Source organism: Electrona antarctica, assembly GCF_951216825.1.
Source record: "Electrona antarctica genome assembly, chromosome: 17".
NCBI classification, from domain to species: Eukaryota; Metazoa; Chordata; class Actinopteri; order Myctophiformes; family Myctophidae; genus Electrona; species Electrona antarctica.
Window position 1 is genome coordinate 37,818,295 of NC_136798.1, and position 27,825 is coordinate 37,846,119.

Genomic DNA, 27,825 nt, shown 5'->3' on the forward strand with positions numbered 1-27,825 from the left:
CAACTTCTCAATTGTATAATAGATTGTATCTGTATCTGTATGCTGCAGGGCGGGTCCTTGGGGTCCAAGACAAATGTCTCCCTCGGGAGACAAAATAAAGAAACCTTGAACCTTGAACTATGTTGATGTATGATGGTAAGAGCGCCCATTTAGGACTGCATGAGGCCGATTCTAAACACGCCTTCTAAATCCTGATTCCGTTTTCTGAACAACTTCAAATTTGAATAAAGAAATTACAAAAATGTTATGCTGCTATATAGAGCGTCGCAGTCCCGCCTCCTACCCTGGACCAGGAAATGAAATCCAATGCATTATTCTCATAGACATTTCTTAAAGTATTTATTTAAAGACGGTTACGCCGCGGACAAAGCCAACTCGAGTCGTGACAACTCATGACAACACAAACAATATTTTGGACCAAACAAATAATTAGAAAGAAGAAAAAAACGGCAGGTTACAACACTTTTTTTGTTGTTTTTCTTCTTTGTAATTATTTGTTTGGTCCAAAATATTGTTTGTGTTGTCATGAGTTGTCACGACTCAAGTTGGCTTTGTCCGCGGCGTAACCGTCTTTAAATAAATACTTTAAGAAATGTCTATGAGAATAATGCATTGGATTTCATTTCCTGGTCCAGGGTAGGAGGCGGGACTGCGACGCTCTATAATGTCACAATGCCACACACTTTTCCAACCCGGAAAAAGGGGTGAAAGGGGAGTATGCCCTATGTGTGAGCAACTCCATGCAAGTGAATGGGAGGGGATTTCCAGTGCCCCTGGTTTATTTTTAAGCACAAAGCAATGGTTACGTACAGTATTGTAGAGCAGGGACCACCGCCTTATGGGAAATGAAGACGAGACGTTCACATTCATCCTTTTTCAAATTCACAAGCCACAAAAAAGAGCCCAATAATCCAGTCCACACATGAAGCACCTCAAATGCACTCACGTGAAGTCGATTCCCTTCGCTCATATAGGCCTACTAAGAGGACTAGTAGGCCTACAGTATATGAGTAGTTAAAAGAATACAAGTGGCTGAAATCTTCTGCCATCTTGAGTCTATAGACTTCTCGATTACCACTGTTATCAAAGCACTTTTTTTGTGTCTAGCAGAGTGTATAATTAATTATGAAGTGTGATGATGATCTCTTTGGACAAGGAGAGGGAGGGGGTATAGTCCCCTTTGGGTGAGCGGTTTTCCATACAGAGAGATGACTGGGGTTTGATTCCCGGTGGCGCTTGCAGCTTGGCTATTTCCGCATTTTTATCGCAAGATGATTGATGAATATAGTGGTTATTAATGTCTGTGGGAGCTCTGACTCAGTTTTTGGCACGTTCTCCTGCCCCCATTTGGATGTGTGTGCTTTTATAACTTTCTACATACGGTAATGCGACAGTAGCGATCGGAAGGGTGCGACTGCATAATCGCTGCACCCCCCACCCAAGAGGAATCTAAAGCTTATGCTTCTCATGAGTCAACGAACGCCGCCTTGAAGCGTGCGTGTCTGTCATGTCATGTGTACTGTATTTCCACCGTTAAAAAGCGCTGAGATTCATAGACGGGGTAGCTCACCCCAACAGGAGCCAGAGAGGATGACCTCAGCCCCACTGTAACCATCATCGGCCTAACACCATTAACGCCTATCATGTGACATCAGCGAGTTAAAGTCCACACCATTAATAACACCCGTGTGTGTCACTAGACTCACTACACTGCAATGGTGACTCGTTAAAAAAAGGCATTTTATTTCAGGGAGACTTTTTTTCTCTCTCTAAATAGCAAGCATGAAAGTGCGACAGCCATGTGCTGGCCACCTCTGTTTCTTTTTTTGTCTCCACCAGGCCCGAAGGCATGGGGAGAGAGTATGTTTTGCACTCCGTCCGTGTGTGTGTGCGTCCGTGTGTGTCCGTCCGTCCGTGTGTGTCCGTCCGTGTGTGTCCGTCCGTGTGTGTGTGTGTGTGTGTGTGTGTGTGTGTATGCAGTGGTGGAAAATAACTAAGTACTTTTACTTAAGTACTGTACTTAAGTACAATTTTGAGGTATTTGTACTTTACTTGAGTATTTCCAATTTCCAGTACTTTTACTTCTACTCCACTACATCTCAGAGCCAACATTTGTACTTTTACTCCACTACAATTATTTGAAAACTTTAGTTACTAGTTACTTTGGAGATTTAAATTTTGATTAGAAAACATACATTAACCACTTCAACCATATACATTTCGACCATTTGAAAATAGCAGATCTACAAGCTCACAATGCGTCGCGTTGCGACGCATTGTGAGCTTGTAGATCTGCTATTTTCAATAGATTTTGTACACATTTTGAACTTGTGAAATGGCACATTCTGCACAATGAGTACTTTTAATTGTAGTACTTTAAGTACATTTTGATGCTGATACTTTTGTACTTTTACTCAAGTACATTTTCAATTCCGTACTTTTACTTGTAACGGAGTAGTTCTAAATTGCAGTATTGGTACTTTTACTTAAGTAAAATAATTGAGTACTTTTTCCACCACTGTGTGTGTGTGTGTGTGTGTGTGTGTGTGTGTGTGTGTGTGTGTGTGTGTGTGTGTGTGTGTGTGTGTGTGTGTGTGTGTGTGTGTGTGTCCATTGGCTTTCAAAGTTTGCAGGATTGGCCCGTTTTGAACAAAAAGCCTCAAATCATGAATGCAGCGTGCAATTTACGTGAAATCTTTCACAGACTTTCCTACTAGGCTGAGGAATGTATCCCCCCCCCTTTTCACATTGGCCTGTTATAGCGCCACCAACAGGTGGATTTATGCAAAACACATCTTTGGAAAAAAATCCCTCAAATCATCCAATTGCCATCCAAGGCGTGAGAAGAAATGGCACCCTTTTCACATTGGGCTATTATAGCGCCACCAGGAGGCCACAACCTGACCTGCCCTGGTGGAGACCTGTGCCCCGAGGGGCACTTTATCTAGTTGATTTTCCTCTTTTTTTTTGTAGAAGACGAGAATAAATCCTATAAATTAGGTTTTGTTTAGAAATAGGAGATGGGTAGGGGGATACAAAAAAGGAAAGGGGAGAGAAAGTGTCGGGCATGGGGGTCTTCAATGTTTTTCATTGAAGACCTCGCCCCATTATTGTATACAAGTCTGCATCGCAACGCATTGTGAGCTTGTAGATCTGCTATTTTCAAATGGCCCAAATGTATACAATATGGGCTGAAGTGGTTAATGTACATGTTTTGTAATAATAATAATCAAAATCTGCAAAGTAACTAGTAGATAAAGGTTTCAAATAAATTTAGTGGAGTAAAACGTACACGTATTTCAATCCGAGATTGAAAGTGCAATGGAGTAGAAGTGCAAGGTATCGGAAATTGTAAATACCCGCAAGTAAAGTACAAATACTCTCAATCTCAAGTACAGTAAAACTACATGGTTTTACTTTCCACCACTGGGTGGGATAGAGTTACGGTGGTGCCAGGACTCCCTGCTGAGTGGTGGTGTCGTCTTGCCATCTCTGGATGGGAGCCAGCTGTTTAGCATGTCGCCATGGCTTCTCACACCCGCCCGCCGCAGACGCAAGCTGTCGTCTGGCGCCGTCACGTTTTCGGGTTGCTGGGTCAAACCGGCGCGGCCGGGCAGCAGCACTAGTGTAATTCTTTACATATATAAGAAGGTTGAAGACGCCGGCGCAGCTCGCGGACAGCCTTTTTCTTTAGGTGATACTATAAAAATCACACCCGTGTGAACTGAGTGGTGTAAGGTATTATATAGCCTGATCAGCTCTGATCTGACGTAATGTCTGACGTAATGAAATCACACCCGGGTGAACTGGGTGACCGTAGCAACCATGCTCATTTTTTGAGCACAGACAGACAGACAGACAGACACGTAAACTAACAAAGCCAGTCGTAGGAGTGGTTTACACCACTCAAAAAGAAATGACTAACGTTTCGAACTACGCGGTCTTCATCAGAGCCAGGCTTGAGACACGTTGGTATATTCCCTTTGTTCATTATTGTGACCGAAGGTTGCATTTACTATGGAAACCTGCATTTCCGTGTGTCACGCCACACCTCCATATATGGTCACGCCTTGTGACATCACGCCTCCATCTCCATATATGGGGCTGACCTGTTCTTACATTCCATATGTTGATCCTTCCACACCCGTCCTTCCTCTTCGATGACTCCCTTTTACCTGTCCATTCAAACTCTAGACGCCCCCAAAGTGATTTGTGCAGCCGTGCGGCCCGCGCTCGGCAGCCGGCGAAAACTAGAGTTCTCCACAGGCCCGAAACGTAAGGCCCGGCCCTACCTGGGCCCTCATCAAACCCTGTACACTCAAGACACTGCCCCCCGCTGCCACTCTTAGATCTCCATATATGGAGCTGACCTGTTCTGACATTCCATATGTTGATCTGACCTCATTAAACCCTGTACACCCAAGACACGCTCCATATATGGCCAGACCACATCAAACCCTGTAGACTCAAGACACGCTCCATATATGGCCAGTACAGAATTCATTCCATATGTTGATCTGACCCCCCATGCCAAAGTGCCAGCGCTCACCCAGCAGTCTGCCGTCAATCAGGCGGATGCGTACACGCAACCTCGCCCTCAGGTTGTCTTACTGTTATACTTTATCTGGTCACTTGGTATTATCAATACAGATTGCCAATTCCGTACATACACGCCCAAAATAATATTTTGGGCGTGTATGTACGGAATTGGCAATCTGCCACGCCTCCGTAGTGGTCAAAACAGTGTAGTATAGGCTATAATATACTGTATACGGAATTGCCAATCCGTGCCATTTCGCCGTGTTTGGGTGAGATCGGGTTTGACAAAAAGAAAATCTATAATCTGTACATTGAAACAATACACACTAATAGGATGCCAGGTGTGCAAATGAACATATACCATGCTATCTAAATTGCATTTTAGCCTTTGCATAAGCCTGCAAAGTCGCCAAGGCTATTGGGCAAGTGATACATGTCACTCGCCTCTACATAATGCAGTACTGTAAGTGTCATAAAACATTAGGTTTGGAGACTCAGACACACGCAATAAATCCATCAGGAGTCACACAGCTGACGGGACGGGGGGTTAATGGTAATGGAGGCGCGGTGCCAGAGGTTCTGTCTGTTCCTGGGCCAAGTCCGGCTTAACAGGCTTAGGAGTCAATAAGCCGTGTGCTCAACACTATACCCTCGTATGAAACATTATAGACCTATCAATTATATTTCGGGGACCTGCAGGGGGTGCATGTGTTTGGTCCGACAGGCATTAGTCCGACATATCCTATAGCCACCCCAAACTATAACCCTAACCTCACGCGGAAGCCACGGGCCATTTTGGGCGGGAACCCCTTTTGGTGTTTTAACTGCATTATGTTATCATTTAGCTATTGAAAAATAGCAGATCTACAAGCTCATAGCGCGCCACCGAGTGGCGCGCTACGAGCTTGTAGGTCTGCTATTTTTGAACAATTGTGAAAATGTGGAGCAAATCTTTGAATATATATTCTTTCAGAGCGAATGTTTTGAACTCAAATCTTTGCTTCCGCGGTGAGGTCCCTGGAACAACATATTTTCAGATGGGGGTCGGCGGCCGATGACATGTAATTTTTTAGGTCCTTGACATGAAATATTGAGCACCACTGATACAGAAACATGAGGTATTTCAGAAAACTGTCAAATTAAATTTCGATGTCAGGCCTAAATGGGTTAACCGGCCACGCATGTGTGGGACTGTAGCATGTCGGACTGTAAAGCCTAAACCACACCAAAGGGTTGAGACGGGATGAGAACCACACCAATGCAACTCATTGAGTTGCAATGAGTTGCATTGCTGTGGTTGACCGGTGGACTCCCTATACCGTTGTGGTTTGGGATTTAGCACGTCGGACCAACTTTAACACTGTAAAATGAAGGACACAAGCTAACACATATAATCAGTAATTAGTGCAGAATGACCAAGACCATTATACCGGTGAGAAAGGCTATACATTCATATTTCCGTGAATGTTTTCTTAGAAATTTCAGATACATTGCATGCAGTAATACGTTTTAGTGAGATGAAACGAAGACACAGATGAGTGTTGAATCATTTCAAATCAATAATCTTTGAGGCATCAGTGAGATTCATCCTAAACAAGAACAGTACCAAGTTTTGGGACCACTTTCAACTATATTATTATGTCCCTATTTTGCCAACGTCATTACATCACAGATCTAATCATAATCGATTAATCGGCCGATTATTTAAAACGATTAATCGGATTATGGCACTTAATTAGCTTTCGCCTTATATAGTATATTTTCTTATTTTAGGTTCTTCTGTTCTAACTAACAAAAAATACTAATATTAATAAGATGAATAATTAATTCTAAAATGACATCTTGCTCAGCTGCTGATTAGGATGCTATTCAAATTAAAGACAAATACAATTTAAATAAACGAAAGCCACCCAAGTTACCTTTACTCTTATTCTGACTGCATACATTTGATTAAAGAGCTAGTCAAAAGTCTAAAAGGTATAGCAATAAATATTCAAGACATATTTTTTTTGTTCTTGATCCTATAATCCTGCACGCAGGTACGATACTGCATGTAATCCTTTTCTTTAAGATGTTGAGGGTAAAATGGCCTCAGACTTTAGATGTTTTTGGATATACCATGTTACTCTGCAATAGGGCGCCACCATTGACATGTGTCATATTTTGCGTTGCAGTCGCTACGGTGCATGTGCATTGTGCAACTATCAGCAGATAAGGGAAGAGAGATGACTCACTCACTCTTTACTCTTTAGCTTAGTTACATTTACGCTCCACACATCCCAAACTCTTCTCCCTTCTGGCTCCAAAACTATGGAATGCACTTCCCATCACAGTCAGAACTGCAGCCTCACTCCCAATCTTCCGCCGTAGTCTGAAAACCCACCTCTTCAGACTCCACCATGGCCCGTAGCACTTGCCCTAGCCTAGCCCCTTAGATAGCACATTATGTAGACTTAGATAGTATTTTAAACGGACTTATAGCTTGTTACGTAGACAGCTCTAGAATTGCACTTTATGTAGTCATAGCACTTTATAGTACACATGTATAATTTATTATATAGTATAGTATGTATAGTTTACATAGATACTCCACTCTTACGTTCTTAGTTTACGCATGATTCATGATAACTACTTTTTATATATGTGATGTATGCCATGCTTTTGTTACTGCTTAATGTAAATCGCTCTGGATTAAGAGCGTCTGCTAAATGCCTAAATTGTAAATTGTAAAATTGTAAATTGTAACACTGGAAAAAACATGGTTAGGTGGAAAAACACCCACAATTAATTAAAAACTCGATTTATGATGTGAAGCCTGCGTAGATAGTTCAGGCAGAGAACTCGTGAGCGCGCCTACCTGATCAAGTTTTTGCAAATCCCACCGCTTCCCCATAGCATCCACCTGTAGGCTCTGTTTCTCCCTGCATGGGGGTCTTATTCATTCCCTGTAATTCTATTTGGCTTATAATTTAACTGAAATGTTAATGTTACAGGGAATGAATAGGGACAGAGCCCTGACGCCAATCTATGCTTCATATATCTATGCTCAATTATGCTCAATAAATATATATATAGCCTATATTCTAAATGCATATAAGAGTTGTCTGACTGAACTAAATTAGTTGGAAAGTAATTGAATAATCGATTAGATTCCAAATGAATCGATTAATCGTTGCAGCCTTAATCGCTTCACATTTTGAGCTTGTAGATGGGTCGTTTTGGCAACGCAACACTCTTGGCAGGTGCCAGCTGTGTCATATACTGTATGATTACATATGCTTCATGCTTTTGAGCTCATTTCTCACCCAGTGGTCTCATTCCAGCCTGTCACCGGGCCAAGACACATCTGTCCCTCCCACCCTCCCATCAGGCAGAACAGGCAGTTGCCTAGGGCATCTTGAGGGGAGGAGGGGGGGTGGGGCATCCACCAAGCAAAAAAAACAAAACACAGTGCTTTAGAACACAAGGGGGCCATGGTCATTTTTCAAGGGGGCATCACGAAAAATCCTGCCTAGGGCACCAAATTGCTCAGGGCCAGCACAGGCTGCCACAGTGACAGCAACACGTCCACTTCTGTCGACAGTCAACAAGGCAAACGTCAAGATTCGTGAAAAACGGCGTCTATTCGGGGGTTCATCTGGTAAGAACGTATACAGACATAAATAAAGCTCTATACAGCAGCTGTCCCGGGTTCGAGTCCGAGGGGTAAAATGGTATATGGTGAGAGTGTGCATGTCTGCGTGTGGTCGAGAATATATTCTGCATGCATACACTAAACATTTACAGTGGCTAGACATCGGGGCGATGCTGCACCCCAGCCCACCCAACCCTCCACCCCCCACACACACACACACGCACACACACACACACACACACACACGCAGCATCACTCCAATGAAGCCAAATTGGAGTGTCATTCATCATACGTTAAGTGGTTCGACGTATAGACACCTCTGCCGCGCAACACCGCGGCTAATCCCACGAGAGCGCACCCCGCCCTTGTTTTGAAAGCCGAGCAGCGCGGCTCGCCTTTCAAAGAGAGGTTGCGGGGTGATTCGGGCCCCTCTGTTCTATTTTAATGGGGGGCTGAGATTCTCAAGGACCCTTCATCAGGTGGCCTCCCAGGCGTCCCTTGCATGGTGTGACCTCCTGTCCTGTAAAACTGCCAGGGTCAAACGCTGTCCTCGTCATCGGTGCAATTGAGACAGGGCATTTCGACTCGGGGGGGGGGGGGGGGGATGCGAACACACTGACAGTTTGGACGGACGGACGGAGACGGAGCGATTCGGAGCGTGACTTTTGACAGGGCTCATTTGATGTGTCCCCGATTCTTTCTGGGATTGAGTGGGTGACAAATGGATGCGAGGAGTGGAACATTTCAAAAGTACGGTTACGGCTTGATCCTGCCGTATGACCCGTGAGTCCATAACTTGATCCTTTTTGACGCTCCCAGACGGAAGATGTTAAAAGTGTTCCCAACGCTGAAACTATCATGTTGTGTTTTAAGGCCCTGACACACACCAGAGGCGGCTCGTGGGTTCGTGTATATGAATCATTTGCCATTTGGAAACATATACATTTGAACTTAATATGTAGATATAACTTATGAATATATACATTCGTACACCACCGAGTTTATTACACGGCGATAAAGCGACGCCATTCTAGCATCAACCTATATGAATGTTATGAATAGTTTGATGCGTATAATATTGGGTACTTTTAATGACGATTAAGCCATGGGCATACATGGAAGCGTTTCACGGTAAAGCCTTCTTCCCCCTAAAGATCTCTCATTAAAGGGGAATTCGGCCCAGAACTGTTGTTTTTTTCTTCACCATTTTCTGATGTTATTCAATTCCTATACCAGTACAATTGATATTTTTCATATTGGTCATTTTCACTCACCAGAGTCCACCAAGCAGCTTAGAACGGGAGCGTTATAGGTGAATCGATTTATCGCATATTAAATCCTACAGGCCTACAGGAAAGCTGAGACCGGAAGTCTCGTGAGACAAAACCTTCGCCCGTGATTTGAGACAAAGCCGTCGTATATCGACAACAATACGGCAAGTCAGCTGGGACACTACCGCTTTGGACTGCATGCTCAGATGTGGAACATCTGAGCACAAAATACGAGCAAAAAAATAAACAGTTTTGGGGCCTAATTCCGCTTTAAAGTTGAGGACAGGTGGCCGTATCCCAGAGTTGTTTACCAAACCTTGGACTAGTCTGGAACATGTCCGGGACAGGTGGATGCTGTCCCCAGCAACGGGAGGAGCAGGCCGGCCGGCCAGGGGGGCCGGTCACACATGCTCTTATAAAAAGAGCAGAAATGCAAACAGTGTGCGTCTTTTAAAAGCATCCTAAAATGCCCGTCGTTTGAAACATGCAAACTTCTGCGGACTGTTAAAGAGTTTAACAAGAAAAGGCGTTATGGTTGTGATTGAAGGTGGTGGGCTGTGCGTGCGCTGTACTGTATATATGGGCGCCTCTGGCCGGGTCAGTTAGTTGTCAAGAGAGATTTGAGGCCTCTCTGGGTTTGGTATAGCAGCAAACCCATTAGGTTTAACCACTGGGACAGGGTGGTCCCGTCACTCATTCATGTGTGTGAACACTCTCTCACATTCACACACACACACACACACGCACACACGCACGCACGCACACACACACACACACACGCACGCACACACACACACACATGCACGCACGCACGCACACACACACACACACACGCGCACGCGCACACACACACATACACGCACACACACACGCGCGCGCACGCACGTACATACACACACACACATACACACGCACGCACGCACACACACACACGTGCGCGCATTGGAAATGCTATACTTCTGAGGACGTGAACATTTTAGGCTGACAATTTATGAATGCAATTTCTTTTTGCCATTTGTACCCCTAAAGCTTGTAGTATTGTACTACGTGGTACTGTCTGCAACCCATTGTGAGCTTGTAGATATGCTATCTTTGGTGCACGACATCAGCGCGCATGCAGACATACACATCAGTGTGGTAACTCCGGGTCAGAGCTCTAACCCCTAAAACCTAACCTCGAAACGGCTAATCTCCAAGTGGTGGGAAATGGACTCACATTTTTGTATTTAAGTAATAGTAGCAATACTGCAATATACTGTAGAAATAATCTGTTACAAGTAAAAGTCCGGAATTGTGCAGTATTTGGCATCAAAATGTACTTAAAGTACCAAAAGTAAAAAGTACTCATTGTGCAGAATGTCCAATTTAAAATGATTAAATAGCAGAAAATAGCAGATCTGCATGCTTGTATTTCAGCTATTTTCAAATGGCCAGCCTTAGGCTTAAGTGGTTACTGGATGTTTTATAATAATAATAATCAATATCTACCAAGTAACCATAGTAACAAATGTAGTGGAGTAAAAGTACAATATTTTAATCTGAGATGGAGTGGAGTAGAAGTAAAAGTATTGCAAACTGGAAATACTCAAATACCTCAAAATTGTACTTAAGTAATCCTAACGCAATTCCAAATCTAATTCTACTACAGGTTTCTGGAGATAGTTTGGCCCTCACAAGTGTAGTAATACGAGTACAGCACACACACACGCACGTGCACACACACACACACACGCGCGCGCGCACAAGCTCACACGCACATTAAAGTGGCAGTTAAAGTTATGGTGGCAGTTCTATTTTGAGCCTGTCACAGTAGCGATGGACTGACACATGCTGCATGCACACACACACACACACACACACACACACACACACACACACACACACACACACACACACACACACACACACACACACACACGCACACATGCTGCATGCACGATGGGGCAGTGAGTGTTGCAGTGCTGCTGCTGCATGCGGACCCCCAGACGTTAAATCCAATGAGCGAGAGGCATGGCTGACCAAGACAGATAGCGGTGGTGGTGGTCGGAGGGGGGATGGGGGGGGGGGGGGGGGTTCAGAGAGCACAGGACAGGTGCAGGACGGGGGGGATGGGGGGATGGGGGGGGGGGGGGGATGGGTCAGATGGTCGGGGGGAGCCATGTGCCCTGTGGTGCTCAACCCGGAGGTCGGTTCCCCACATGATTTTTTTTTGTCGTCCCGTTTTTTTTTGCCAAATTGTCAAATTAAATTGTGAGCTGCGAGGCGTTGTGAGCTTGTAGATCTGCTGTATTTTCTCAATATTTATCTGGAAACAACCGAGTCAAACTAAATGTAATGCCTCAACAACTCTACTACAATTCCAAGTGCCTGTCAAGGTGTGCGTGCGTGTGTGTGCCTATTTTTTTTTTTTTACTATTTTGAAAATCATTTTAAAGTAGTTCAATCTACATCTACACGTTGTGAGCTTGTATAGATCGGCTATTTGAACTATTTTAAAAGGTTTTTTGAAAATAGTAAAAAAAAAAAAATCACACCCGTGTGAACTGAGTGGTGTAAGGTTTTATATAGCATGATCAGCTGTGGTCTGACGTAATGTCTGAAGTTGATTCAGCTGGAGTTTTTGTCCGATGTGAGGTATTATATAAGGTAAGGTTTTATATAGCATGATCAGCTCTGATCTGACGTAATGAAATCACACCCGGATGTGATTTCACAACTGGCTTTTTTTGTGCAGAAAAAATGAGCATGGTTGCTACGGTCATCCAGTTCACCCGGGTGTGATTTAATTACGTCAGAAATTATTTTGAACATAGCAACCATGCTAATTTTTTCTGCACACAAAAGCCAGTTGTAGGAGTGGTTTACACCACTCAAAAAAAAAGAAGCAAATAAGTTTAGGGATAAGAGTTAAGGCTTGGCGCAAGATATAGCCTCTATAGTCTATAGCCTACAGGCTGGCCTATTGCAGATATAGTCCCTATAGTCTATAGCCTACAGGCTGGCCTCTTGCAGATATAGTCCCTATAGTCTATAGCCTACAGGCTGGCCTCTTGCAGATATAGTCCCTATATAGTCTATAGCCTACAGGCTGGCCTCTTGCAGATATATAGCCCCTATAGTCTATAGCCTACAGGCTGGCCTCTTGCAGATATAGTCCCTATAGTCTATAGCCTACAGGCTGGCCTCTTGCAGATATAGTCCCTATAGTCTATAGCCTACAGGCTGGCCTCTTGCAGATATAGTCCCTATAGTCTATAGCCTACAGGCTGGCCTCTTGCATATATAGTCCCTATAGTCTATAGCCTACAGGCTGGCCTCTTGCAGATATAGTCCCTATAGTCTATAGCCTACAGGCTGGCCTCTTGCAGATATAGTCCCTATATAGTCTATAGCCTACAGGCTGGCCTCTTGCAGATATAGTCCCTATAGTCTATAGCCTACAGGCTGGCCTCTTGCAGATATAGTCCCTATAGTCTATAGCCTACAGGCTGGCCTCTTGCAGATATAGTCCCTATAGTCTATAGCCTACAGGCTGGCCTCTTGCAGATATAGTCCCTATATAGTCTATAGCCTACAGGCTGGCCTCTTGCAGATATATAGCCCCTATAGTCTATAGCCTACAGGCTGGCCTCTTGCAGATATAGTCCCTATAGTCTATAGCCTACAGGCTGGCCTCTTGCAGATCTGTGTGTTCTTATGTGTACAGATCCCAGACACCCAAGTCAGTCTGCGCACACACACGTGCACATGCGCGCGCACACACACGTTGTATCCTCCACCTATACATTAATGGAAAGGGCACTCGGTATCACCACTCGGTGATCAAAGTCGCGATTATTAACAGGCTAGCACTTCTCATTCCACCCGCCATGTAGTTTTCCCTACAGGCAACATGTGTGTGTGTGTGTGTGTGTGTGTGTGTGTGTGTGTGTGTGTGTGTGTGTGTGTGTGTGTGTGTGTGTGTGTGTGTGTGTGTGTGTGTGTGTGTGTGTGTGTGTGTGTGTGTGTGTGTGTGTGTGTGTGTGTGTGTGTGTGTGTGTGTGTGTGTGTGTGTGTGTGTGTGTGTGTGTGCGCGCGCGTGCGTGCGTGCGTGTTTCCCACCTGCTGCAGAGGTGTCAGAGGTTGTGTGTGCTTGTATTCACACTTGTTGCATGAGTGAGCGAAAGACAAGGCAGCAGATGGCCCGGGGTGCACGCATGCACGTGCGTGCATGCGTGCCGTGCACGCGCTTGTGCGCGTGCATGTGGCATAGAGCAAGTAAGTATACAGTATGTGTGCCAGGAAAGCTGTGAGCGCATATAAGTATATACTATAATGAAATCCTTAGTGTTCATTTAAACCCCAAAGAGGTAAGGGTACAAATGTGTACACTCTTTGCAGTTAAAAGTACGACACTGGTGATGACACAAGGACATGAGCAGACAACATTGGAAATGGAACACTATACAAATTAAGCTGGTGAATGGCTATTTTCTCCTGATCGGCTGAAATGTTGTCACCTACCTGGACATGTATTTTCTGTTTATTAAAGAGCTGGAGAGACAGACCTCATCTGTTACTTCTAATAAAATACGTTTTGTTTTAACACAAAACATTTCACTTACCCTACTTTTAAAGCGGCAGTCCGTAACACGTGTTAATGAATACGAATCACACCCGCGTGAAGTGAGGGGCACTCTCATCATCATACATCATCTCGTTCCGGCCAATCACAATTTGCATCCTCACCGTCGTCTTAAATGTTTGCGTTTACACAAACACTCAAAGCTGGCCATTCATTGTCAATGGCATTCAATGTTTGTGTTAACACAATGTTTGTGTTTACGCACACCCTCAAAGCTTGTCAAAGCAATTGAGAGGTGATAATAGTAGACACCACATCGGTCCAAAATGTGGCAAAACTTTCCCTAACTGCATGGATTTTGTCTTGGATGAGCAGCGTAAGATACATCTTACAGATGGCATTGGCATTTTACACTAGTGTGCTGTGCTGTTAAAAGAAGTACAAACGTGGTGGTTCCCTGTAGAAGCCTCCGCTGCATGGGCCATTATGCAAAAGTTTTTTATTTATTACTATTGTACTATTGATGGTGTTGGTTGATGTGATAACTCGGCTCGGCCCCAAATTGCCTTTACCGACGTCAGTTTGGTGCCATGGCTACCGTTCAGCTGTCCCACTCGCACCGGCCCGGACGTCTCTGTGCCTTGTTTACATCATGTATATGTGTCCTCCCCTGCTCTCTCTCTCTCTCTCTCTGTGTCCTCTTGTACTGTATGAATGGCATGTCCAGCGAGGGACATGCCGTGCCAAGCACTGCCGTCCACACGTCTCTGTATCTGCCTTTCATAAGGGCAGGGAAGGGGAGTGGGGGAAGGGGGGAGGGGGGAGGGGGAAGGGGGGGGGGGGCACGGAAGAGGAGAGAGTGAGTGAGGCTGACTGCAGCCTTAAGGTCATGCAGAACACACCAACGCAACTCCTTGCAAGTGCCATTGGGGATAGCGGTTGCAAGGGAGTTGCATGTTGCAAGGAGTTGCGTCGGTGTGGACATCTAGAGTAGTGCAGCGGTGGCCGAACGGATTGCGGAGCGGTCTTGATACCGGAAGGTCGCCAGTTCGAATCAGCGGTCCGACACGTTGAAATTACCACCGCTGAAGTGCCCTTGAACAAGGCATTGAACCACTACGATGAAATGTTCTATGAGCAGGGCCTGGCTGGAAACAAGTTATTGAGCTTAGCCCAGATACCCTGGGTAAATATAGTAATCATTTAATTTCATTTCATCTCCGTGATAATGGAGCTGATGCCTTGTTTCATGGGCGATTGGTATTAAGAAACCACAGGGAACCTTAGCTGGCGGTTTCATGTACACCAAATGGCAAACACAACGTTGCATCCTCTGTTTGGGAACTATGGAGATGCACACGGCACATTCTGTGGCGACGCTGTCGGCAAGACGCAGACGGCGTCAACGTTCGAACCTCTGAGTGCCGTGACTGAGAGACATGGTTGGAAAGGTGTTGGCATAAAATTGACCTTTACAAAAGGTACACATGCGCATTTACACAACGCACTCTGCCAAGGACCTCGGTGACACATCTTTTGTCGACTTCAATTGGCAACACAAATGTACCACATGACATGCAGACCTAAAAGTGTGCTTTGTTGTAGGTAGACTATCTCACCTGGTTCGAATGCTATCAATGCACTGAATGGGACATAATGACGTTGAATGGTCTCAGTAGCCGTCTACTGACCTATACCAAGAGGCGCGTTCTCCGACTATAACCCTATTACTAACTTGACTTAAGCCCTTTGCTCCTCTAGGGTGTATAGGCCGTTGACTTAATGTCCTCCATTTCACTCGCCGTCTAGCCGATTCTCCGTTCTCCCCAGTTGAGCCCACTCTCTGCCATCATGTCTGTCTCGATACTCCTTCTCCAGCTGTTCCTGGGGCGACCTTGTTTCCTTTTTCCCTGGGTGTTCCATTTCAGGGCTTGTCGGGTGATGTTTGTCGCAGGTTTTCTGAGGGTGTGGCCGCCAATCCAACTCCACTTTCTCTGTCGGATCTGTATAGGTCAATGGGATCCTCATGGCTTGTTCTTTTCCACAGGTGCTAACGTTGTCCCTCCACCAGATGTGTAGAATGCTCCTGAGGCATGCGTTGGTGAATGTTTGCAGCCTGTGCGCTGTGAGTTTGGTTGTTCTATTACTAACCCTAACACTAAATCTAAAGAGTCCAACAAATGCCATATGTGACATTACAATTCACTCACTGTTGAGGCCTGTTTGCCTCTTTTCATTGCAGCTCAAAAGGCTTCAGAACACACAGCGAAAACCCCAGACCACAGAAAATCCACTGAATGTTCAAAATTCAGGTTGTGTGGGTGTAATTGAGGTTTTAAAACCTCAAAGAAAAATGAATGTCATGAAACCTTTAACCAGCCACGTAAGTAGGCCTAAGGGAAGTTGTTGTATAGCGCAGTTTCACGTTGTTTTTTTCGCCTCTGCGAACGCTCTCCATGGTCAGAAAGTGTTGTCGCTCAGTTTCACTTCGAGGGATGAAATAGACATCCTATACTGTATGTTTCGAGTACCCGAGTCGGCCTTCTTGTTTGCCTTTTTGGACATTATTAGGTCAACTTTTTCCGGATAGAACAAAACAACATAGTGTAGAGCAGGGCGTGACCCCTGTCCGTTGGACAAGTGACTCTCGGTTTCACTTTTTCTGTGGTTAGTAGACTTCCTTTGGGAACAGTCGATGTTTGGGATGCACAAACGCATGGGGCACACAATTGACAGGTGTGTTGTGATTGGTGTATTCCTTCACTATCTGCATCGAGTAACCTCGGTACAGAAACTGATTTTGGAGATTCTGACTTTTCAACACATTTTGTTTTGATTGTATTGTTCCACTTTTGCTTTGGCAATGTAAACATATCTTTTCTCATGCCAATAAAGCCCATTGAATTGAATTGAATTGAATTGAATTGAATTGAATTGAATTGAATTGAATTGAATTGAATTGAATTGAATTGAATTGAATTTTGAGAGAGAGAGAGAGAGAGAGAGAGAGAGAGAGAGAGCACACAGCCCCTCCCCCTCTCTTTATTTATACCAGCACGGTGGACAGGCTAAGATTTCTGGCACCAAAACAACGTCACGCTTGCTATTTGTGTCTGAGGCGCAGCATAGCGCTGAGAGGTAGGGTGACAGCTCTGTGGGGGCCAAGGGACTTCCTGTCCACGCACGCACGCACGCACGCACGCACGCACGCACGCACGCACGCACGCACGCACACACACGCACACACACACACACACACACACAGCCTGAACATGACATTTCACACTGTCCGAATAGCAAATTATGTGCCTTTGTCTTTGTAAGTGTGTGCGCATGCCTCTCCCACACAAACGTGTGCTTTGTGTGTGAAAGTGTGTATGAAAGTGTGTGTGTGTGTGTGCGTGCGTGTGTGTGTGTGTGTGTGCGTGCGTGCGTGCGTGTTTATGTAGGCCTAAGCAGAAAAACGAGAGTGAGTCTGTCTGTGTGAGAGAGGGTATGTGTGTGTGTGTATGCGTGTGCGCATGCGTGCGTGCGACTGTGCGTGTGTGCGTGCGTGTGAGTGAGTGGCACCTGTCAAGCGGGCCCGGCAGACAGACAGACAAGGTGCCATGGCGGGGGAGGGCTCGGGGTTGTTCAAACAGGTTTATGAGGCGAGAACCACACATCATGAAAAGTGATCTAATCAGACTGACACTTCCTTGTCTTCGCCGCCACTCGCTCCATGCAGTGGCGTGCACAGACATTTAGAGGGGCAGGTGCTCAAGTTAAAAAAGGGCACCTTGTGCAGCGCGTGGAACCGGCCGGTTGCCTTAATCCATTTTGGGCGGGAACCCCTTTTGGTGTTAGCATTATGTTATGCTTTAGCTATTGAAAAATAGCAGATCTACAAGCTCATAGCGTGCCACCGAGTGGCGCGCTATGAACTTGTAGGTCTGCTATTTTTGAAAAATCAAAAAAAAAGAAGAAAAAAAAGTTTTTTTTTTCTTTTTTTTCCAAAAGGGCACATTGCCAAAAGGGCAGGGGGTGCTCTAGCACCCCCTAGTGTCTATCTGTGCACGCCACTGGCTCCATGCACTCGTATACTTATAGGCAACAACTAGGGCTCAAATACACGTCACTCACAACCCTTTTCTGGGTCAGGGCCCACTTGGAGGAAGCTTCAAAAGAGTTCACAGCTCACCTATATCTGACCGCTTGTAACTCGGGCAGCCCTCAACCAATCACAGACGGAGCCAAAACCCTCCCCACCAACCAGACGTCAACGATCATGTTCATGGAATCATATCAATGTGGAATGGACAATATAGAGCCAATTATGCCTCATGGCTCTGGAGGATAACTATATCTCTCTAAAGCTACACTCTGTTAACTAATTCTTTTTTTAATGTTTTTTTGTGTGGCTTTTGCCACAAAGTAGGCTGACAGGAAATGGCGAGAGAGATGGGGGGGGGGGGGGGGGGGGAAGACATGCAGTAAAGGCCGTCGGGATCGGGAGTCGAACCCGCGGCACATTGCCAGACTGGATTACCAGCCAAGGTGCCTGGACCACTGAGCCATGGCCCAGGCCTGTTAACTCATTTTGAATGAATATAGAACTTTATTTCAAACAATTTGCGGCTGCCTATATTGCCTAATCATTATGCAATCATTTATGAAAATTATTTTTCATTGTTTCCGTCACGATTTGTAAAAACTGGCAGACCCAAAAGCAGAACACAACAAAGACAAAGTCCAAGGGTGCTTATTGAAAAACAAAGGAGGAAAAAAAAGGAGCTTGTAGATCTGCTACTTTCGGTGTGGTCGAGCAGGCTGACGCTGTACTGGGGGCAGCCCAGCAAGGCAAAGGAGCTGGCGCTGAATGTCACGGAGAGCAGAGGAGCAAAAAGCAAAGGATTAATAAGCACTAATAAGGATTCACAAGGGAATACAGTCACTAGCGCACTTGACTAGAAGCGTGTTACCACACACTGGGGTTGTGAACTGATCTGTCATTGGTGCAGAGAGAAGACCAATCATTTATAGACTGGATGATGATTAGCTGATGCCAGGCAGGTGAGGGAGATGAGGGAACTGGAACCAGGTGTGCCAAGCTGGGAGCTGAGCCAAGCCTACGCCCACAACACACGCCCACTCACAAAGACACACACACACACACACAAGCACGCACGCACGCACGCACGCACAAACACACATACAAACACAGACAGACAGAGACTGTGACATTTATTTGTGGCTCAGGAGGTAGAGCAGGTCGTCCAATGATCCATGGGTCGGCGGTTCGAATCCCGGCTCCTCCTGTCTACATGTCGAAGTGTCCTTGGGCAAGACACTGAACCCCAAATTGCTCCCGATGTGCTGGTTGGTACCTTGCATGGCTTCCGCCGCAATCGGTGTGTGAATGGGTGAATGTAATGCACTATGTAAAGCGCCTTGGATAAAGGCGCTATATAAATGCACCATTTATTTAACCAACACACAGACGTAATGATTTATGAATGATAATAATAATAATAATAATAATAATCCAAAACCTCCAAAATGGAACCTTAGATTTGTCCCAGTTCTGTTTCTCATCAGTGTTTGATTTCTTTGTCTCCCCTCCCCCTCTTCTCTTTGTCTCTCTCCGAAAAGAACACAAACGAAGGAGCTTGAACAAAAACTAATTGCACCCACTTCTTCTGATTCAATCTGTATACGGTAGATGCAATGAGTGCAACCCTGGCACACAGCTCAATGAACAATGAAGCTGTTATGTCAACGCACTGCTCATTATCAAGAACCAAACATATATAGGCCATACAGTATAGCTGCATCATGGACAGTGTTTTAAGGCTACGTACTTTTGACAATATGGTAAGAATTGATTGCTACTGTTGGTCGATGGTTTAGGGCTAAAATACATTTCTGATGTTGCGCGATATCATGAACCATCCAGATCTCCCAGGTCAGCCCTCAACCAATCACAGACGGAGCCAAAACCCTCCCCACCAACCAGACGTCAACGATCATGTTCATGGAATCATATCAATGTGGAATGGACAATATAGAGCCAATTATGCCTCATGGCTCCTGGAGGATAACTATATCTCTCTAAAGCTACACTCTGTTAACTAATTATTTTTTGTGGCTTTTGCCTTTATTTTATATATTTTATGGAGGGACAGACAGTAGGCTGACAGGAAATGGCGAGAGAGATGGGGGGGGGAAGACATGCAGTAAAGGCCGTCGGGATTGGGAGTCGAACCCGCGGCACCCTCCAACCCTCACCCTTTGGGAGAGGGAATTTTATTTGATATCTTTCTCTTCTGCGCTGTAACGGTATCTGTTATTTTTCGTATTGTATAATTGCGTTAATTCCTTTGCTTGTTCTGTGTAAAGAACATTGGACTTGGACTGCCTTGTAAAGTGCTATAGAAATAAGACTGCCTGGCCTTGCCGAGAGTGGAGCTAGAACTAGTAGGCCTACTTGTGAAGTGATTGGTGGTGGTCTGTCTCCTCAGCCGCACCCACGGCCCATTGCCACCATGGCCCACACACAAGCAGTTATACTAAACTATGGGCACACCAGTTCATTCAGTTGTAGAATTGTGTGCAACACTAAATCGAAATAATCAATAATAAAAGATTTTGATTTAAAAAAAAAGATGAATTGAGTGGCATAGCCATGATATCCAATAGTGGCATCTCTATGTTTGGCATGTAAATATAGGTTTACCAAAATAGTCAAAATAACCGATCTGCCACACAATGTGATGTTTTGTGAACTTGAAGCTGTTTTAGCAATTTCTTGGTTACAAAGTGGTTCAAGTGGTTGCTAATCATTTTAGAATCACTTTGAATTGTTTGATGCTGATTACGTAATTTGTATATTGATTATTGATTATTAAATTAATCCAAAAATATAACGGATAATTGCAGCCCTATAGGAGCTTCCGAAAAGCAACACAACAGAACAAAGACATTTATCAAAGAATGCAATGCGAGTACACAGATCACAAAAGCCTTTATGTCAAAGCACTGTAATGTTTATTATCAAGAACAAAAAATATATATACAGTACAACTGCATCATAGACAGTTTTATTTATTTTTCTTAACGGTTGTTATTTGAACATCTTGGATACGTTACTTTTTGACAATATGGTACAGTAAAACACACTATAGACACAGCATGTGGCTGCCGGGAGAGCACAGGTGCAACGTTTTAACGATAACGACCTCCGCTATAGCTGACCACCTTGGTTTGATTTGAGACAACATGGCAAACCGCATGATGAGGATCCATCCGGTTAGTATTATAACACAGAAACATGCACCCGCTAATTAGGGGGGCATGCTAAATATCGTTACACACATGACCGACTGAAATTCAAGGGGACATTAGTCAAAGTAAGGCAGTATAGGGACAAGCGTGTTGAGTTAGTGTTAGTGTGACAAGGTTTCAGCATAGTAGAGGAAATACAAAGTAAACCCACAGCAAGACGTTTGGAGATGACTTGTTTCCTGAACGTGGCACATGATGATGAGGCAAGTGGATGGTTTCTTGGACATTCTGTTTAGGCCACAGTTCAGACCGCAGGCACATCCATCCCATTTGTTCCTATGTGTTCAGACATCATCGACTGGCAAAGGGTTCCCAAACAGTTCTGGCCGAATAAACACATCTGAACCGAGGACCCCAACGCTCCACCCCCCCCCCCCCCCCCCCCCCCCCCGCCCCCCCTGACAAGCACTCGGAATTGTAGGAGTTTTTAAGCGTTATACATTTAGTTTGACTCGGTTTCCGCGGGGGAAAAAAAATAGTATAAAATAGCCGATCTACAAGCTCACAAGGTAAACCGGCTATTTTCACAATTGTGTTGCAAATTTTCAAGTCATATTTGAAATGGTGGCCTTTTTGGTATTAAAGGGTCTTACAAGTCATTAAATTGTAACTTCAGAAATGCGCAGATATACCCTATATTTGTGTGTGTCTGTGTGTGCGTGTGTGTGTGTGTGTGTGTGTGTGTGTGTGTGTGTGTGTGTGTGAGTGAGTGAGTTGACTGTTGAGTGGGAAAACAATGTTGCACATTACGCTAATCATCTGGGCACCCCCCCAAAAAATAATTTGGGACCCCCCGCCCTCCCCCCACGACTATGAATCAGGCTTCAGTTTCACAGCGTCCAGACCTGAGACACATCGTTTCTTCTGAGGGAGCCGGGGGTCCCTGGCACAAAAAAGATGAGGGGGTCCGCGGCCAAACACATTTCATTTTGAGGGTCCTTTTCATGAAGAAGTTCAAGAACTACTGATTCGGAAGGCGCTTGTACAACCGGCGACAGACAGGTCTTAACCCATTCTGGGCGGGAACCCCTTTTGGTGTTAGCATTACGCTATGCTTTAGCTATTGAAAAATAGCAGATCTACAAGCTCATAGCGCGCCACCGAGTGGCAGACCTACAAGCTCATAGCGCGCCACCGAGTGGCGCGCTATGAGCTTGTAGGTCTGCTATTTTTGAAAAATCGAAGAACGACTGACATATCTTTTTCGGAAAACTGTCAGTAGAAGACATTTTTTTGAATCTGATCTCAGGTCAGAATGGGTTAAAGCACACAGTAGGAACCGTGTCGGGGGTGGGGGTGGGGGTATGTACAGTAGCAGGTGTGTACAGTAGCAGGTGTGTACAGTAGTGAGAGGAACAGGGTCATCACATGATGACCGTCTCGGTGTGAAGACGATACGAAACGGGCGGAGGCGGAGCCTGCTGCTTCCGTGCGGAGCCGGGGCTGGGCGTCACGGGGCTAGGGGGGCGTGCCAGGGGACTCGGGGGGCGGTACATTGGGCCCGGGGAGGAGGAGGAGGAGGAGGAGGCCCACCTGGAAGGAGGCCGCTGATTGGCGGGCCGCGAGGGCCGGGAGAAGCACTTCCTCGCGGCCGACGGGGACGATGACTCGTCCGGGACTCCCTGTGGGCGAGATTAGATTGAGTGAAGCGTTTCGGTCTCTGTGTGTGTGCGTGTGTGCGTGTGTGCGTGTGTGTGTGTGTGTGTGTGTGTGTGTGTACGACGTGTTTCTGTGTGTGTAGTGTACGTGTGTCTTTCAAAACATCGGTCACATCTCAACGGCATCAAACCCAAACTACAGCCATCGGTCAAGCTCTAGTGGGTATCTGTGTGTGTGTGTGTGTGTGTGTGTGTGTGTGTGTGTGTGTGTGTGTGTGTATGTGCGTGTATGTGTATGTGTGTGTGTGTGTGTGCGTGTGTGATTTTGCTTCCATGGCTGCCAATTCTGTGTAGAAAATGTACACAGATGTGCCATTCCAACACTTCAGGCTTTACTGTACTTTTCCTACATTGTTTCCTGGAAATACTTCTTTTCATTGTAAAGAAAAGATAATCAGAACAGCATTTACATGAAGCGTGAAGTCCTCAAAAAAATCTGCATTATTCCCAGCCCTAACGGACGGACACGACTCACCTGCTGCTGCGCTGTCTCCTGTCTGTGAGACGCCTGTCCGGCTCGGGGACAGGCGGAGGAGGAGGAGGACGAGGAGGAGGACGAGGAGGAGCCGTACTCGTGTTGAATGTCCAGCATGTCCAGCAGCTCTATAAGTCCGTCGTCCCTCCCGCCTCGGGGGGAGGACTGACCCGCCGCCGCCGGCACCGACCTCTGCATCCTCTGAGAGGAGGAGGAGGAGGAGGAGGACGCGTTCAAGACCCTGTAGTCCTGGTGGGCCCTGGGCTCGGCGGGCTGGCCCGCAGCGGCAGCAGACCTCCTGGCCCTCTCGGCCGCGTCCCGCTCCCCCGCCCCGCTGTTGGCCCTGGGTCTGAGCTTCGGGCTGCCCGCCAGAGCCCCATGTTGGGCCCTCCTCTGGGACAGAGGATTAGGCTGATGGGGTGCTTTGGGCTGCTGCTCCATGTGACTCAGTCTCCCGGGGGAGTCTATTAGTACGCCCCGCTGCTGCTCCTGGACGGGCTCCAGCAGCAGCAGCGCCGCCGCTGCCGCCAGCACGTCGGCCCTGCCGGCGGGAGCCGCGGCGGAGGCGGCAGCGGCGGCGGCGCCGAGACCACCCCTGCGCTGACAGCTGGGGCTCTGCTGTTGCTGGCTGGCGGCGGCGGTGGTCACCACGCCGCTGTCGGTGAGCGTCTTGCCCTCGTTCTCCTGGAGCATGGCGCCGAACTTCCGGAGGACGGACGGGCTGCCACCGCACTTCCTGTCCACGGCCAGAGCGCCGCCGCCGCCGCCGCCGGGGCCGAAGGACTTCCTGTCCGGCGGCGCGGGGGAGTCGGAGGAGGAGGGGGGCGCGTTGGGCAGCTGGGAGCGTTGGGGGGGTGGCGGCGCGCCCGTGGCGAAGGCGTCTCTCTGTCGGAGAGGGGGCTTCTGGGAGTTGGAGTTGTTTTCTTTGTTGGGGGAGCTCTCCTTGCCGGCGTGGCTCTTGCCGTGTGCCACTTTGTTCATCCTGTTCTCGGCGTCTTCACAGCCGCCCGGGAAATGCTCCTGACTCGTCCTGGCAAGACGACAAAAATAATATTTTAATACATGGTTTACATGGTTTAATCCCAGTGATTCTCAATGTTTTATTTTATTCCAAGGACCCCCCCCCCCCCCCCCCAGTTTGTTATGCACTACCCCACGGCACGGACCCCCATTTGATAACATGCATTCCATTTCTAGACTTTAACCCATTTTGACCTGAGATCAGATTCTAAAAATGTCTTCTACATCCTGACAGTTTTCTGAAAAAGCTATGTTTCTGTGTCAGTCGTTCTTCGATTTTTCAAAAATAGCAGACCTACAAGCTCGTAGCGCGCCACTCGGTGGCGCGCTATGTAGATTGTAGATCTGCTATTTTTCAATAGCTAAAGCATAACATAATGCTAACACCAAAAGGGGTTCCCGCCACCAAAACGGGTTAAAATCCTAACTCTGAGAGTTAGGCCCTGCCATGCATATGTCCACCATGGCACCGTTGGAGGTGCGACAAAGAAAGCAGAAAGACCATCCTTCTGTATGAATATTCATATTCTATCATATCATAATCATCCTGAAATACATTCACTGGTTTAGGTAAAAGAAAAAGAAAAAGAAAAAAAAAACCCTCACCTTTCGATGTCAGGCCATCTGTTCAACTCATCCTGGTATCCAGGGAGATCCTGGCTCACCTTGACTGTCTGGTCAAAGTGCTGAAGACCACAAGATAAAAGACAATCAAAACTGGGTCCATCATATTATTATTATTATTATTATTATTTATTTTTTGTAGACCCAAGAGCGTAGAGATGGGAGGCTAACTGGTGACTCTACCCACTGAGGGCCCTATTTTCGCCCCTCATCCCTAAACTTCTTTGCATGTTTTTACCATTTTGAAAACATTTGAAAATGATTCAACTCTAGCCGATCTAAATCGACACGTTGTGAGCTTGCAGATCGGCTATTTGAACTATTTAAAAAATGTTTTTCAAAAAATAGGGCCCTTTTTTTAGTGTAGATCTGTGGGATACAGTAATTGCTCGGGTCTCCCCTATACCGAAGTGAATGATCCGTCAGTCTTCAGGTCAGGGAAGACAGCAGGTGAAAGTGTGTCTGAAAGGGATCTGCTTTCGGGGGACCGTTCGCTCCGTGTTCGCAGACTTGTAGGAACCAGCAGAGCGTAATCGATATGTTTAGTGACTCAACCTAGGCTCCAGTTTCTGCTTTCCTTGGAAGTGCAAATGCCAATACAAGCGAGGCTGTAGACCTTTTCTCTCTATCAGGGATGCACTTTATAGTCAGTCATATTGGTATCGGGCCAATAAATATCGGTATTGGACGTAGCAGTAGGCCTAATAAATCGGGTCATGCCTCGAGGACCTCCCTAGGGAGACGCCCGAGAGGCATCCAAACCAGATGCCCGAACCACCTAAGCTGCGACACAACTCCGAGTCTCTCTCGCGTGACTGAACTTCTCACCCTATCTAAATGGTAAATGGTGCATTTATATAGCGCCTTTATCCAAGGCGCTTTACATAGATTGTGCATTACATTCACCCATTCACACACCGATTGAGGCGGAAGCCATGCAAGGTACAAACCAGCACATCGGGAGCAATTTGGGGTTCAGTGTCTTGCCCAAGGACACTTCGACATGTAGACAGGAGGAGCCGGGATTCGAACCGCCGACCCATGGATCATTGGACGACCTGCTCTACCTCTTGAGCCACAGTCGCCCCTCTAAGGGAGATGCCAACCACCCGCCGAAGAAAACTAATTTTGGCCACTTATTCTTTCTTTTATTTGCCTGGAAAATAAATGTGTTCAAATAAATCTGTGAAAAGTCGTATCGCGATTCGAATCGTATCGTGAGTTGAGTGAACCGTTGTATGCCTAGAAATGATCTGTCTATCGGTCAAGACCGCAAGGACATTTGTTTTGGTGCCAATAAGTGTTTGCTGTTTTTACATTTATGTCTAATAAACTATTCAATCGATCAAGCAATATCTACACAATAGAAAATATAGCTGCAAGCAGCTATAAGACGGGGTCAAGCCCAAAAAGAAAAAAATCGTATGTATGGAAATGCGATTTCTTTGACGTGGCCACAAAAAAAGGGATCGAGCAAATCATGAAATTGACTCATCGGGAGATCTGAAGTCAGAGGTCTTTTCTTTTCAGTTCCTGAGGGATCCTCACAGCCCTCTACCATATTGCCGAATTCCGTGAAGAACGATAGCACGGAACTGCCAAAACTGCAAAAATTTAATCTTTATTGGAACAATAGGGGGCTCTATAATAGGGGTGTGCTGAAATATCGATATGGCGATATATATCGATACGTCCTCCCGCGATAAATAATCGATATTGATTATTAAAATATCGATATCGGGAAAAAAAAAATTAGAAATGTGAAATGTTGTTCATAATGAAGTGATGAACAACATGTTTAGAAAAGGAGGAAATGACAGCTAAAATAAAGCAAATCCCACTCAGATTCCACAGCAACCAGAAGTACTGAATTACTGGATGGTGATTTGTCCAAAGTCTCCAAACAGCTTTGTGGGAATACAAAATGCTGCATTTTTTCAGTTCCAAGTATTTTGTAGTTGCAGATATCGTGATATATCGTTGATGAAATTTCATACAATATATCGATATATCGCAATATATCGAATATCGTGATATTATCGTTATCGAGGGCCTAATATCGCGATATATATCGTATCGTGAGGAACCCATATCGTCCCACCCCTACTCTATAAGCCCTTTGGGCTTGACCCCTGATAACAACCTGTCTAGTTCTCTGCACTCACCACACGGCGGGTTCTGCCGTTGTTGTTGTTCTTCTGGTCCGTTCCTTTGGCCTGACCCAAGTAGTCCTGGAGCAGGTCTCCGTATATCTGCGACACCGCGTCGTCGTGGCAACAGCCGCCGTAGCCGCCGTTCTGCCTGCGACCTGAGGGGGCGCCGTGGTGGCGGCTCCGGCCGTTGGCGTGGTGGTGATTTGGCACGGCGGCGCCGGTGGCGACACCCGGGCTGCCGCTGCCCTCGCCGCCGCCGGCGGCGAAGAACGCGTTGCCATTGTGCCCGCCCACCAGGCCAAACTCCGCCCCCACCACGCCGTTTTTGGGGTTGTTGTTGTTGTCGCCGCCGGCGACGTCGCTTCCTCCCCTGCGGGCTTGGACTTCGTTGTAGAGCTGAGACGAGAAGAAGAGCAAAAAAAAATATCTATATCTATAAAATGTTGTTTTATAGCAAACTTTTTAGCCCTGTGACCCAAAAGAGAAACCTATAACTCTGTACGGATTTCACCAAATGGACCCGTACGGTTTGGTTCCATTCGTACGGCTCTACTATGACGTCGA

The 27,825-nt window shown here is 46.1% G+C and overlaps 2 protein-coding genes across 2 annotated transcripts in view; one reads left to right on the forward strand and one right to left on the reverse strand.

The window, feature by feature from the left end:
• LOC306941099 (nuclear factor 7, ovary-like) overlaps nt 1-27,825 on the forward strand; it is a gene marked incomplete at both ends in the record, with an annotated part of 275,860 nt that overhangs the window by 52,420 nt on the left and 195,615 nt on the right. The gene's annotated exons all lie outside the window — the stretch shown is intronic.
• LOC306940757 (uncharacterized protein) overlaps nt 22,655-27,825 on the reverse strand; it is a 7,354-nt gene continuing 2,183 nt past the window's right edge. Inside the window, exons 2-5 of the mRNA XM_079525941.1 lie at nt 27,274-27,657; nt 25,091-25,170; nt 23,465-24,494; nt 22,655-22,953 (exon numbers count right to left, since the gene is read on the reverse strand). Of these exons, the coding sequence (XP_079382067.1) occupies nt 22,696-22,953; nt 23,465-24,494; nt 25,091-25,170; nt 27,274-27,657 (1,752 nt within the window). The 3' untranslated portion in view covers nt 22,655-22,695. The remainder of the gene's footprint in view (nt 22,954-23,464; nt 24,495-25,090; nt 25,171-27,273; nt 27,658-27,825) is intronic.